The sequence below is a fragment of the Muntiacus reevesi genome, chromosome 7 (assembly GCF_963930625.1).
Source record: "Muntiacus reevesi chromosome 7, mMunRee1.1, whole genome shotgun sequence".
NCBI lineage: Eukaryota > Metazoa > Chordata > Mammalia > Artiodactyla > Cervidae > Muntiacus > Muntiacus reevesi.
Window position 1 is genome coordinate 70,327,461 of NC_089255.1, and position 14,099 is coordinate 70,341,559.

The following is a 14,099-nucleotide window of genomic DNA, read 5'->3' on the forward strand; positions in this document are numbered from 1 at the left end:
TTCATCTTTTACAGTTACAAGGTTAGTCATGCCTTCTTCCTGAAGCCTACTGGGTCTCTGCGCAGGTGGAGATGATTTTCCCAGGAAACTGGATTCCTGGAGCTGCACTAGTGGGAAGTGAGAAGGAAAGGAAAGGAGACGAGGTCCTAGTTGCTGGTTGAGCAACTAGTATGTCACAGTATGTCTGTGGTTTTAGGAGACTCTCCATAACCTGTCAGTCATTTCTTGACCAAAGTTGGACTTCACCATTCAAACACTTAACTCTATCAATTCGTGTGCTTACAGGAAGTTCACACACAGAGATCCCGAGGTGCTTCATTTGGTTTCTCAGTGTTTAATTTGATGAATGCCATCATGGGAAGTGGCATCCTTGGCTTAGCTTATGTTATGGCTCATACTGGTATCCTTGGATTTAGGTGAGTTTTTTTTTTTTCTTGTTTTACTATTTTGTCTTTTTTTAATTTTGATAGTACATTGAGAAGCAAAGAGATAGGCTGTATAACTTGGTATTATACAATTTCTAGTTATTTCTGGGGTTCCTCTTATTCTTATATTGTTACTAGTCTGTACCTTGAAAGGATGCTATATAATTTGTATTTTTTATCCAAAGTGTGTTTAATTAAAAAAAAAAGAAACTTGATCCACATTCCTTAATAACCTTAACAAGTGGCTTATTTGTTGTGTTCAGTGGGCCAAAGTAAATCAGAGTTTATCAGTCATGCAGATTATTTATAAATAGCAATTTTGTGAGTGTAAATAAAACATATAATCCTTTGGTTTCTCTCCATCTCTTTCTCTCCTCCTGTTAAGTAGTCTTGTTTCACTTTCTGAGGCTAGACTTGTACCCTGTGTTTATTCCCTTACATCTTTTAAGACTCAGCTCATAGGCCAGTTTGCCAAGACAGAAGACATTGCTGTCTTTTCTGTGTTTCCATAGTACTTTTATATTCATTCTTTTATTATAATGTAATTACCTGTTTGCAAGTTATTTTCCCCACTGAACTCTGAAATCCTTTAGGACTAGATCTTATCCTTAGCATGGAGCATCATGCTTAATAGAATGAATGAACATGTTTGCTTTGTCAGTACAAGCAGACCTATTTTTTTCTAGGAAATTTAAAATACCTAGGTCATGTAGGTTCATTTTTGCTTTTACTTTGAATTTCTTGGTGAGCTAACCAACTTCTGAGTAATGCAACTTGCTTTTATTATGGGATGTATTTGCAAACTTTCATAGTTTTAAAACTTAAAAGCTATGTATGACACCTCAGGCAAGACATAATCATAGGACTTATTTCTTAGTTCCATTTGAAAAATCACATTTTTTACTGCAGGATCTCACATGCAGATATATACCACTGAATGGGTGCTTGCTGAATCATATCACAGTTTCCATCTGGTGATGCCAACCTTATTTTGTGAGGTCTCTGACATCAGTTGACAAGTGTACTTTCACCTCTCCATTTTGCTACTTATTAACAAGTATTAAGTGGACTGCAAAGATAGAATTTCTTCAACTTTATGAGCACTCCTCTGGAAACTTGTCTTGCCAGTAGCTTCCTGAGAATAAGTAAGGGATTATGTATGCTATTTCTTTTCATACTTTTGGTGAGAGGACCCCAATTATTACATTGCACATATTTCAAATCATGTCACTAAAAGTGTGTTAACTATATTTTTTTGGATTTGTTTGTTGAGTATGCTTAATAGATGCTGAAATGCAGTGTTTATTCAAAATTATAGGGAGGTACTTATCATTGTGGGCTTACCAGGTGACTCAGCAGTAAAGAACCCACCTGCCAATGCAGGAGATATAAGAGACATGGATTCAATCCCTGGGTCAGGAAGATCCCCTGGAAGAGGGAATGGCAATCCACTCTAGTATTCTTGCCTGGAGAATCTCATGGACAGAGGAGCCTAGAGGGCTACAGTCCATGGGGTTGCAAGAGTTGGACACGACTTAAATGACTAAACAGCAGCAATGCATCAATTAAAGGGGAGGGATTGAGGAAAGAAAAAAGATAATGGGATTTCACAACTGAAACTTACTTCTCTTAAGTTGGAAAGAAGACAGAGGAGCCTAGAGGGCTACAGTCCATAGGGTTGCAAAGAATCAAACAGGACTGAAGCGACTTAGCACTCATGCACGCATGCATGTGACCGTTTGAATGTGGGGGAAAAAAATGTTTTTTGAATGAAATACCATAAAAAGGAAACTTTTAGTGGACAAATTTGACCATGTACTCTTTCATGTTTTAGTTTCTTGCTGCTGATAGTCGCTCTCCTGGCTTCTTACTCAGTTCATCTCCTGCTTAGCTTGTGTATTCAGACAGGTAAGTAAAATGTGTGCTTATTTATTTGATAAAATAGCCTATTGAGATCATGTCTACCTACATCAGGTTGGCTGTCTCAGATCTAATTTCCAGTGGGAATATTAGGTAGGGTGTTTGAAATGGAGAATTTCAGAAGGTCAGAATATATGGACCCGGTCCTTCAGGGGAATAGCCGAGGACAGACGAGGAGGAGGAAACCAGCATCCTTCCTTACCTTTCTCCACAACATGTGACATGGTTTTCTAGGTTAGAATAGATTAGGGGAAGCACCTGAAAGGTGTTTAAAGGATCCAGACCTTGTGTTAGGGAGAAGCAGTACCCAGGTGTTCATGCTGATCATCTTTCTCCTAGGTTGATCACTTTCTGGAGAACACCTTCCCAGATCTACTACTGTCTCTGCCCCCCATATATAGATGTATGTAAATATATATCTATGTAAGTTTTTTCCACTTATGCAGTTCAGTCATGTATTGAATAAGTTCTTTTAAGTTGCAATAAATAAAAGTGTATGAATCATGGAACTGCTTTCTTAAAATTTTTCTTTTGTCATTAACAAATACTCTGTGTCCACCAGTCCTAGTCTTTTTATCTGTCTAGTCTGATCTACCTATGGATTAGGACAGTTATGATGCCAGAATCACAAGTTTAAGTCTTACGTGGCTGGGTTCACTTTGCCCTATCTGATGGATTCACTTTGCCCTGTTGTTTTCAAGTTCTTAAGAAACAGAACAGATATATAAAATAGATAAAAATGGGATTGTTCTGGTTGAAATGGGTGTTTCTTGAGTATTTTAAGACTCTTCAGAACAGAGTTCTAAATCCACAGATCTAGTCTTTTTAATCTGTCTATGCATCAGACACACCTGCAGATTGTTCTGTAAACAGAGGTTTCTAAGCCTCAGGGATTCTAATTCCAAGAATATGAGGTAGGATTTAGGAATCTCTTTTTAAAAGTCCTCCAGGGGACTCTTACGCAACACTGACTTAGGATCCATAGTTCATAGTTGTAAATTGTGTCATTGCTTTTGGTCATTCAACCAACAAATACATTCCTTTGCTTGCAAGGGGCTTGGGTGACTGTGCATTCAGATAGAAATGCTAGGAAATGATGCAATGATATTAATCGCAAAGTAACAAGTTGTTCATAACATCCCAAATTCAGGAATAAGAGCATTAAAGAAGTATATTTGTAAATCCTGCTGAAAGGTGACTGAATTTTAATGCATGTTTTGAAATTTTGCTTCTTTGTTTGAAAAAGTTATTTTTACTTGTGATAGTTTATCTAACATCTTCATAGGTTATTTTTATCATGGTTTCTACTAAAAGATTAATATGTTAGTCAATCATGTGGCAATTTTGTCTTCATTAACTGAAGTGTTTTGCTTTATTAATTTAAATTATTTGGAAGTAGTATTCAATTTATGAAGATTTCCAAGTACTGCTATTTTTTTGTTTGTTTTATTTTCCTTCAGATCATATGTATTTAACTTTAAAATTCTGACGTCTGTTGTTCTTTTCTATAACTTTGGGGCATGTAAAGTGAAAAGCTCTGTTTCTCTTTCTTTTTTCTTTTTCTTTGATTTTTGTAGCTTACTTGGTCCATGAACTAACTTCTTCATGATTCTTCATACACACTGCTGCACCTGTCTGCTGTTGATTGAATTCCTTCAGTCACTGTAAAGTTCTCTATGGAGGTAGGCTTTAAAAATAATAACGAATCATATATATATAGCATATGCATATGCTATATATATGCTAGAAAATAATACACAGCTAAATTTCTCTCTAGTTTGTTGGGCTGTCTTAAAAGAGTATTCAGATTGGATTCGTTGGTTGGAGAAAGGATTATCACAAGTTTTTACAGATTAGCTTCATTATTTGCCTAGAGTGCAAGAGAAATTCTACCTTTATAAAAGTAAAGGATTTCTTTTCATGAAATTCTGCTATTTTTGATTTTATATAAGATTTGGGATCTGTCTGGACTTTTCTTGAGAGCTGAGGAGGGATATAAGTTTCCTTCATCTCTCTAGCCTTAGTTTGTACTTAGTCACTCAGTCATGTCCATCTCTGCATCCCCATGGACTGTAGCCCGCCAGGCTTCTTTGTCCATGGAATTCTCCAGGCAAGAATACTGGATTGGGAAGCCATTCCCTTCCCGACCCAGGAAACCTTTGTTTGCAAATTCTAAAATGGTTGTGATAATACTTTTCTCTTGGGATTATTGTGAAAATGAAATATAATGACATACATAAAATGTCAAGTCCTTGGTAAAATGCTAGTAGCTTTTATTATTATGAGTTCTCACTGGGCCAGAACCTGTAAGGATTGCAAAGTATGTATATATATACATATAGGCTGCATGGCATGTGGGATCTTAGTTCCCCAACCAGAAATTGAACCCATGCTCCCTGCAGTAGAAGCAGAGTCTTAACCACTGGACCACCAGGGAGTTCCCCCAAGGCGCTGTACATGCTGTACTGCTGTCCCCCAAACAGTTGGCTCATTATGATTCTCTGGGGAAATGTTTATGCTCTGGGAATAAATGAAGAGCTCCCCTCCTCTGGTTTCCACATCAGTGTCAACAGAAGAGAAGCAGAGTCTTAGAACTCAGCCTGGACCTGGTCGGGACTCTATTTCCTAGTCCTTGATCCTCACCACTCACTGCATTGTCATCATTATTTGCCTTGAGATCATTTGGATTAATGATCTTATACCACTTAATTTACGTCAATTTATGTCACTCAATTTATGTCAACCAGTTCAAGAATCCTATGTTATCCTTCATTTCCCAGACCCACCCAACATAGTTCTGTCTTTGACTTTTTTTTAATTTTATTGAAGTATAGTTGATTTACAATGTTATGTTAATTTCTGCTATACAACAGAGTGATTCAGTTATACAAATATGTGCATTTTTTCATTTTCTTTTCCATTATGGTTTATCACAGGATATTGAATATAGTTCCCCTCAACTCTTCCGAATATTTCCTTACCTTTCTCACTCTAGGAGAACCGAAGACTTCTCTGTGAACACTGCTTTCCCTGAAGTCCTCTCAAGTGGCCTCTCTTTTCTCTTCAATGTCCCTCATACTGGTCTAAAGATAGGATAGATGTGCTACTGACATCTCATTTCCACTTCCTCTCCCTAAACCCCAGCTTTGAATCTCATAACTTCTGCCTTATGGATATCATATACAGACTCCTCAGCCACATTCTGTCATTTTATGAACATCTTAGCTTCTGCTTTCCTTTCAGTTTCTTCAGTATCACCCCATCTGGATGGGTATGGGATGATTTCAGTACCCATGCAGATAATCTAGTACTTCCATTTCCTTAACTTTTTCTCTTCTAATAATTATATTCTCTGCCTACCTCAGCTACTTATTTCCCTGGTCATACCATTGATCTTGTCTTTACCAAAATTTCATCCTCTTCAAAATCTCATTTTTAAGAATCCATCCTCCAAAAACTACCATCTTTTTTAATTTTTTAAAAATTCATTCCCTCAAGTACTCCAACTCTGGCAATTCTTTGCCCCCACCTGGGCTTGAGTTCATCGATCTACTACTTTTGCTCTCTGCTTCACTCTCTTGTCCATATTTCCTCTCTGTATCCAGTTGAAGTTTCTTGTTGTTACAATCACACCCTTGCCCCTCCCTTTCACCATATTACTTTCCTGGCAAAACTCCAATCACAGTTAAATGTAACAGCCTACCTCACACATGCACCTGTGCAGTTGACTGTTCCTGAAGAAGGACATACAGCCATGCAGATTAATGTCACTGTAACTCAGTGTCTAGTGGATCTGTGTTGCTATCGTCTAATCCTTATTAACTTCTTCAGTTCATTCACTTGCTTCCTCTGCTATCTAGGAGATGACTTGCATTTCTTCTTTCTCTCAGACCTTCAACACATTCTCCTTGATTTCATTCTTACCTGATATCCTCACTTTCTTTTTCACTGAGAAAACAGAAACAATCATAAAAGAACTTTATAAGCTCTTGCTACCACTTCCACCCACCCGTCTTCACCTGTGCCTTACATTGTTACTTTGGATGAACTCTCTGTGTTCCTGTCTGAGGCTAGCCCCTCCACTTCTGCTGTGACCCTGTCTGCTCTCACCTACAGTATTCCAGCCACTTTCTCTCTTCTCTCTTCTTTTTCATCATCTTTGTACCTTTCTTTCTATCAATTTACAAATAGATTATAATTTCTTCCACCTAAAAAATGACTCTGCATTCATTCACTATACTCCATGCCTTCATAGGGGATGACTATCAGGTGGCACTAGTGGTAAAGAACCTGCCTGCCAGTGCAAGAGACTCAAGTTCAATCCCTGGGTCAGGAAGATCCCCTGGAAGAGTTCATGGCAACCCACTGCACCTGGAGAATCCCATGGACAGAGGAGCCTGGAGGGCCCCAACCTATAGGGTCATGAAGAGTCGGACACAACTAAAGCAACTTAGCACACATGCACACCGTCGTAGTAAAGCTCTTGTCAAAATAGTTGTCCCTACCAGATACTTCCCCTTCCTCTTATTCTCTCTTGAACACTCTTCAGTCAGCCTTTCCCCATTATTACACAGAAATTATTGTACCAGCGTCTTCCACCTTGCTGAGCCAGTGGTCAGTTCTATCTTCATCTTAGTTGACTAGTTAGCACCACTGGACACAGTTGGTCACACCTTCCTCTATAAAACGCTTACTCACAGTCTCCTGGTTTCCTTCCTGTTTCACAGAATATGCTTTTCCTCTGCTAAATCCTTCTTATCTCCCCGTCTTCTAAACATTGGAGTATCCCTGGTACTGTTCCCCTGATCTCTTTTCTTTTACACCCTTGGGTTCACTACAGCCCTCAAATTGATACCCCTAGCCTGAATCTCTTCCCCTGAATTTCAGACTCATTCAGCTTCCTTCATGATATTGCCACTTGGATATTTAATATGCTAATCTCAAATTTCCCTCTTTACAGTGCCAGTCTACACTTTCCACTGTTTTCCTATCTAAGTAAATGATAAATCTTCCTTCTAGTTGCTCAGGCCAAAGACCTTAGAAGTATTCTGGACTCTTTTTCTTCTCATACTCCAAATGCAATTTCCAAATGTGAGAAAGTATCTGTCCTGTAATTTTGAAATTAAAATACTGACAAAACAAATGTGAAGACCGTGATGAAAAGGTATAGAGGCTAACCCTGGATCCAACATTTGTATTAGTATTTACCTACATGAGTTGAAAATTTACGAGCATGGATGTTTATTCATAATTGTCAGAATTTAGAAGCAATGAAGATGCTCTTCAGTAAGTGAACAGATAAACTGTGGTCTGTTCAGTTAATATATATGCTTCAGCACTTCAGAGAAATGAACTGTCAAGCCTTGAAAAGATTCAGACATGGAGGAATCTTATAAAGGCATCTTGCTAAATGAAAAACCCAGTGTAAAAAAGCTACATTCTGTATGGTTCCAACTATATGACATTCTAGGAAGGACAAAACTATGGAGACAGTGAGAAGATCAGTAGTTGCCAGGGCTTAAGAAGGGAGGGAGGAATGAGTAGATGGAAGCATAGATGCAATTTAAGGCAGTGAGACTATTCTGTATGATACTATACTGGTAAATACATGTTGTTATTCATTTGTCAAAGCCATAGAATGTACAGCACCAAGGATGAACTCTAATCTGTGGACTTGTGGTGATAATGATGTGTCAGTGTAGATTCACTGATGTGACAAATGTACCCCTCTGGTGGGGGATTTTGGGTGGAGCTGTGCATGTGTGGGGATAGAATGTGAAAACTGTCTATACTCTCTGCTCAATTTTGCTCTGAACCTAAAACTGCTGTAAAAATAAAATTTGTTAAAAAAAAAATTAAGAAAAGAAACAAACTCAGAGGGAAAGAGGAAACAGAGATAATTCACAGACCAGATGAAAATTTTAAAAACTATATTTAATAGCTTCAGAGAACCAAAAGAAGATATTACATCATTGAAATAAGAACAAGAAATTATTTCAAGCATATGGTAAGAATATAAGAGTCCTAGATGTTAGAAATTAAATTTAAAATTAATTTAGTAGCTGGGTTGAAAAGAGTTAAGGAAATTTCCTGGGGGGAAATAAAAAGACAAGGCGCTTGAAAATGGGAGAAAAAATATAAGAAAATGAGAGGATCAGTCTAGGAGGTTCAGCATGCAAATAGTAGGAATTCCATAAAAACAGAAAAATTAGATGATAGGAAATTATCAACAAAATAATACAAGCAAAGTTTTTGTAACTGAAAGAAATTAGTTTCCAGATTGAGAGAATTTTTCCTGGTAACCAGTGTAATAATTATAAAAGAATTCATATCAAGATGCATCTTTATGAAAAATTAGAAATACAGTTGTAAAGAGACTATACTGAAAGCTTCAGAGAGGAGAAACAAAAAATTCTCACGCATAGAATCAAAAACTATAGTGACAAAAGACTTCCCAGGAAGAACTATAAATAAGAAGACTATAAAACAATACCTTCAGAATTCTTGAGGAAAATGATCTCAATATAGAATGCTACATCTTGCCAAACTATTATTTAATTGTACAGGGAGAATAATGACATAAAAGACTCAAAAAATTATCTCCCATATCCTCTTATGTAATGAGCAATGGAGGATGCCATTTACCAAAGTTCAGTTCAGTTCAGTCACTCAGTCGTGTCCAACTCTTTGCAACCCCATGGACTGTGGCCCATCAGGCTTCCCTGTCCATCACCGACTCCCAGAGCCTGCTCAGACTCATGTCCATCAAACCTGATGGTGATGCCATCCAACCATCTCATCCTCTGTCGTCCCCTTCTCCTCCTGCCTTCAGTCTTTCCCTGCATCAGGGTCTTTTCCAGTGAGTCAGTTCTTCACATCAGGTGGCCAGGGTATTGGAGCTTCAGCATCAGTCCTTCCAATGAATATTCAGGACTGATTTCCTTTAGGATTGACTGGTTGGATCTCCTTGCTGTCCAAAGGATTCTCAGGAGTCCTCTCTAACACCACAGTTGAAAAGCATGAATTCTTCAGCGCTCCGCTTCGGTGCTCAGCTTACCAAAGTTAGGTAGTACCAAAAAAATTAGGGAATCCAGCACAAGGAAGAGGCTCCCTGGTGGATCAGATAGTCAAGAACCCACCTGTTCAATCCCTGGGTGGGAAGATCCCCCGCAGAAGGGAATGGCAACCCACTCCAGTGTTGTTGCTTGGAGAATCCCACGGACCGAGGAGCCTGGTAGGCCGCAGTCCGTGGGGTTGCAAAGAGTTGGACAGGACTGAGCAACTTACGCACGCACAGCACAGGGGAGAAGTGGAGGGAATTCCAGGACAACAGCCAGACAGCAGGTCTGAGAGGCACCTGCAGGTTGAAGGAATTCTTTTCACAAAGGTGCAGTCAGCTCTCCAGGTCATGCTTGCCTTCAGGATTTTGTTCAGGATAGAAATCCATTTCTTTTTCTTCTTCCTGAAGGAAATGCCTTTCTCATTTGTCTGTCTAGCTCTAATTCATACTAACTGTTAGATTAGCAGTAGATTAGCAGTCAGACCTGGCTGTTACAGAAGGCTAAGAATCAAATAGTGGAAGATTAAAGCAAGGTATTAACAAGGAGAATAAAAGGGGGAAAAAGCAAGTTAAGAAACTTGGGGAAGTTAGACTGAATGTGGAGGAGGGTCTGTCTGAGGATATCTCCCAGATTTCTGACACAGGCCACTGGATTAATGATAGTGTCATTAATGGACATAAGAACACAGCAGGAGATGCTAGTTCAAAATAAAAATGAGTTCAGTTTTGGATATGTGCACTCTGAAGTAAAATTAGATGGACCGGTCCTGGAAGTGAGGCCCAGGATAGAGGCTCACTCATTCATCCTATACTCATTTATCTGTGAGGATTACAGAGATAAATGACTTACTTCCTTCTCTTAAAAAAGCTCATAATCTAGAAGGGGAGACAAATACATAAGCAAATGATTTATAATGTAGTGTGATCATTTAAATATGTGCAAGGTATAATGATAGCTCAGAGGAGAGAATGTTTTGCCTTGTCTCAGTGGGGGGTGAGGCGGGTGGTGAGGGTCAGCCAGTATTGGGAGGACCTAGCTAAAAAGGAATTTGACCAATAGACAAGGCAAGAGAGAATATTCCTGCACATACAAAGGTACATACTAAATATTTTACCCACCATACCAAAACTAGTTTACTATTATTTATGCATAAGATACAAAGAAGAAGATGGAACTGAATAAATAGACAAGGGTCAGATCTTAAGGATTTTGGAACTTTTGCTGAGGCAGTGAGAAGTAATTGAGGTGGTTGGAAAAGAGTCAAAGTAGATACTAGGATTCACCAGTTGTTGCTTCCAAAGAGAAGTTTGGTCCTTCTGAGAGCCCACTGAGAAAGAGAACACATCTTCCTCTTTCTAACGGTTACAATTCTTTTATGAGGATTTTATTTTTTAGCAATGATGAGAAAATAAAGAGTAAAATGACCCCCTTGCCCTCCCCATTTTTTTTTTTAATGAAACATGCTAGAGTGGTGATTTGAAATCCATCACAGCACCCTCTTTTTGTTAAAAAAAAAAAAAATTCAAAATACTTCTTTTATTACCTGAAGTGAATTCCTATAGGTATTATAACCCACTTGTGGTGGGCTAAATTAGTTCAGTTTGGTTCAGTCATTCAGTCGTGTCCGACTCCTTGCGATCCCATGGACTGCAGCATGCCAGGCTTCCCTGTCCATCATCAACTCCCGGAGCCTACTCAAAGTCATGTTCATCGCTAAGTAAAGGTGCCCCCAAAACACATCCAGATTCTAACCCCTGTGAGTGTTACCACTGATGGCAAAAAAAAGGGACTTTGCGAGGGAGACTATTTTGTGTACTCAGTGCAGTTACCTGGTCACAGGTAGAAAGAGAGCGCTCAGACAGCAGTGGAGAAGGCAATTATGACCACAGAGGCAGAGATGGGAGTGATCTGGCCCAAATCAAGTCAGGCCAGCTGTCACCAGAAGCTGGAAGAGGCAAGGAACAGATTTCCTCTAGGGCCTCTACAGAAACTGTGGCCTTTCTGCTACCCTGATACTGACTCAGTGAGACTGATTCGGGCCTTCTGACTTCCAGAATTATGAGAGAATAAATTTCTGCTCTTTTAAGTCGCCAAATATGTGATACTTTGTTACACAGCCATAGGAAACCAATACAGCACTTAAAATTAATATAATGCCATATAGAAAGTAAAGGAGAAACAAAAACAAAATAAACACTGTTAGTGATATGATTTTTCTAAATGGGAAACAGTTTTTGGCAAAGTTCCAAACAAAACCAAACATAGTAATTATATTCCTGGAAATTTTAGTGTGTGTTGAAAGCATTAGCCATTGTTTTCTCAGCATCTACCAAACAGAGGGTGTTTAATAAAAGCTGGGTATGTGGGTGATGATGGATGGATATATTAGAGCTACAGAGGGATTCTATTTTAAAAGTTCCAAATTTAACACACAGGCAGAAATTACATATGTCAGAAGTACCTTTGAAAATTTATTGTATAGTTTATAAAATAGAGTGTACAAAGTTACATGTTAGACACCAAGATACCATTTCTCAATAAAGTTGAGAGCCTTTTATTTTTCCCCTACATTAGTCTGGGTACTGTCTGAAGGCTTTGGATCTCCTTAGGGTCCCATTCAGCACTGAGATGCTCTCGTTGTGAGAGCAAATGAGACTGAAACTGATTGAAAGACAGTAGATTCCTATTTCCTATCTCAGTGCTCACAGTATTTGTTTATTGTTTGGTATGACAGCTGCCCACACTATTTATAATTTTGTATCTTTTTCTTGTGATTAATGAGCACAGTTCAGTATTCCCACAATTAAGTGGGCTGATTACAGGACTCCATCTTCAGTGAATGGTGGTCTTGTCTCATCCTTTCTGCTGGTAAGTAGTTCTCATCTTGCCTTGATTTTTCTCCCCCATGGGCATGTGGCAGTGTCTGAAGACCCTGGTGACTCAGACAGTAAAGAATCTGCGTGCAAGGCGGGAGACCTAGGTTCGATCACTGGTTTGGGAGGATCCCCTGGGGGAGGGCATGGCAACCCACTCCAATATTCTTGCCTGGGGAATCCCCATGGACAGAGGAGCCTGGTGGGCTACAGTCCACGGGGTGGCAAAGAGTCAGACCTGACTGAGCAACTAAGCACGAAGACATTTCTGGTTGTCAAGGCTGAGAATTGGTGGGCAGGGTGAGGCGCTGCTGGCGTCTCGTGAGGCCAGGGATGCTGCTAAACCTGCTACAGTGCAGACAACAGCCCCCTCTGCAAACACTCATCCAGGTCCAAGATATCAGTAGTGGCAGGAGGAGAAAGCCTGAGCTAGACTGTGTGTGCACTCTGCTTTTGTCATGTCCCCTTTGTACTGTCTTCCTTGATGGCAGAATGTTTCCTGTAGCAGAACTGAACTTTTGTTACTGGGCTGCAGGGAAGGATGGGTATAAGTCTTTGCAGGATTAAACATATTTTTAAATGAACCTCCTCTTTTAATTTTATCAAGGTAATAACAGTCACAGATGTGGATGTACTTGCCATGTGTATATGTGTGTGTGCACTTATGCAGGAGGACTTGGAACACTTTCCTGCCCATTTTTCCCCACCTCTAGTTCCGTTTCCCAGAGTTCACAGCACTTAGAGTTTTGTTTTGACTTCTTTGGGGGAGTTACCTTTCTAAGAGTAACTAATATTCTTCTACTGTTATTTATTGATTTAAGATATTATTTGTTGACACCTCATTATGTAAGGTGAGGATTTAGCTCGAATACACTAGTCCTTCTATTTGTCATTAGTTTGTATTCAATAATTCTTTTACTGCATATTTGTGACTCTAAACAACACATTTAAAGTTTTGTTTTTGTTTCTTAGATGGTGTCTTTTTACTCTGCTACGTTGCCTATATATCTGCTTGTATATATACTGTGCCTGCTTTCCCCTGTTCTCTATTTCCCGTCATCCTTCTACTGTACCCTGATGTTGTCAAGATTGACAATATTTACTCTCTGTTTTATAGTCTATCTTAAGTCATTAATGTTTTATGAATAAGTTGAGTCTAAAGTTGAGAAACCAACGAATAGCATTTATAGGATATAACCGTGTGAATCCAGTTCACTGAAGAACCACGTGGTACGTTGGGACCCTAGAACTTTCTCTGTGCCTGCAGGTATCTCACTTCTGTGACCCTGAAAGGAGTATGTTCTTTGTACTCTCGAATTCCATTTTCTTTTACTATGAGTGCTCTAAAATCATGCCACATTTAGTTGGCAAACTGATATTTAAATACACATTAAGAAAGATCAGAAGTGGTGGCACAGTTGCATAGGAGATAGTCAATAAATGAATGGCCTGCGTGACACTATTAGGGAGAAAAAAGACAGGAGGAAAATGAAGGAAAGCATAAGAAAGAAAAGAATTTCAAAATAAGAGTGCATTCCAAGTGGCCTGCTTTCTGAGGGTTGAACTGTATTTGAATAACTCATGTCCCTCAATCCAGTTCCAAAGATAATATTGCTGCTGCTGAAACTTGGGCTTTGTACTGTAACCAGAGTTTATTAATTGTCCTGTTTCATTGAGGAAAAAATGCAAAGCAGACAGAACACTGGAGTAACTAGCTGGAAATATTCCACTGCTTCATGGGAAGCAGCTTTCCAAATGATTCCTGTGGAGGCCAAACTCTTGGTCTAGCCAAAATAGCACTAAAGTGTGCCTTGATGTTA

At 39.1% G+C, this 14,099-nt stretch overlaps 1 protein-coding gene across 1 annotated transcript in view; it reads left to right on the plus strand.

Annotated features, from left to right (window-relative positions):
• SLC38A6 (solute carrier family 38 member 6) overlaps nucleotides 1-14,099 on the plus strand; it is a 69,052-nt gene that overhangs the window by 1,134 nt on the left and 53,819 nt on the right. The window contains exons 2-3 of the mRNA XM_065941899.1: nucleotides 286-416; nucleotides 2,260-2,333. Of these exons, the coding sequence (XP_065797971.1) occupies nucleotides 286-416; nucleotides 2,260-2,333 (205 nt within the window). The remainder of the gene's footprint in view (nucleotides 1-285; nucleotides 417-2,259; nucleotides 2,334-14,099) is intronic.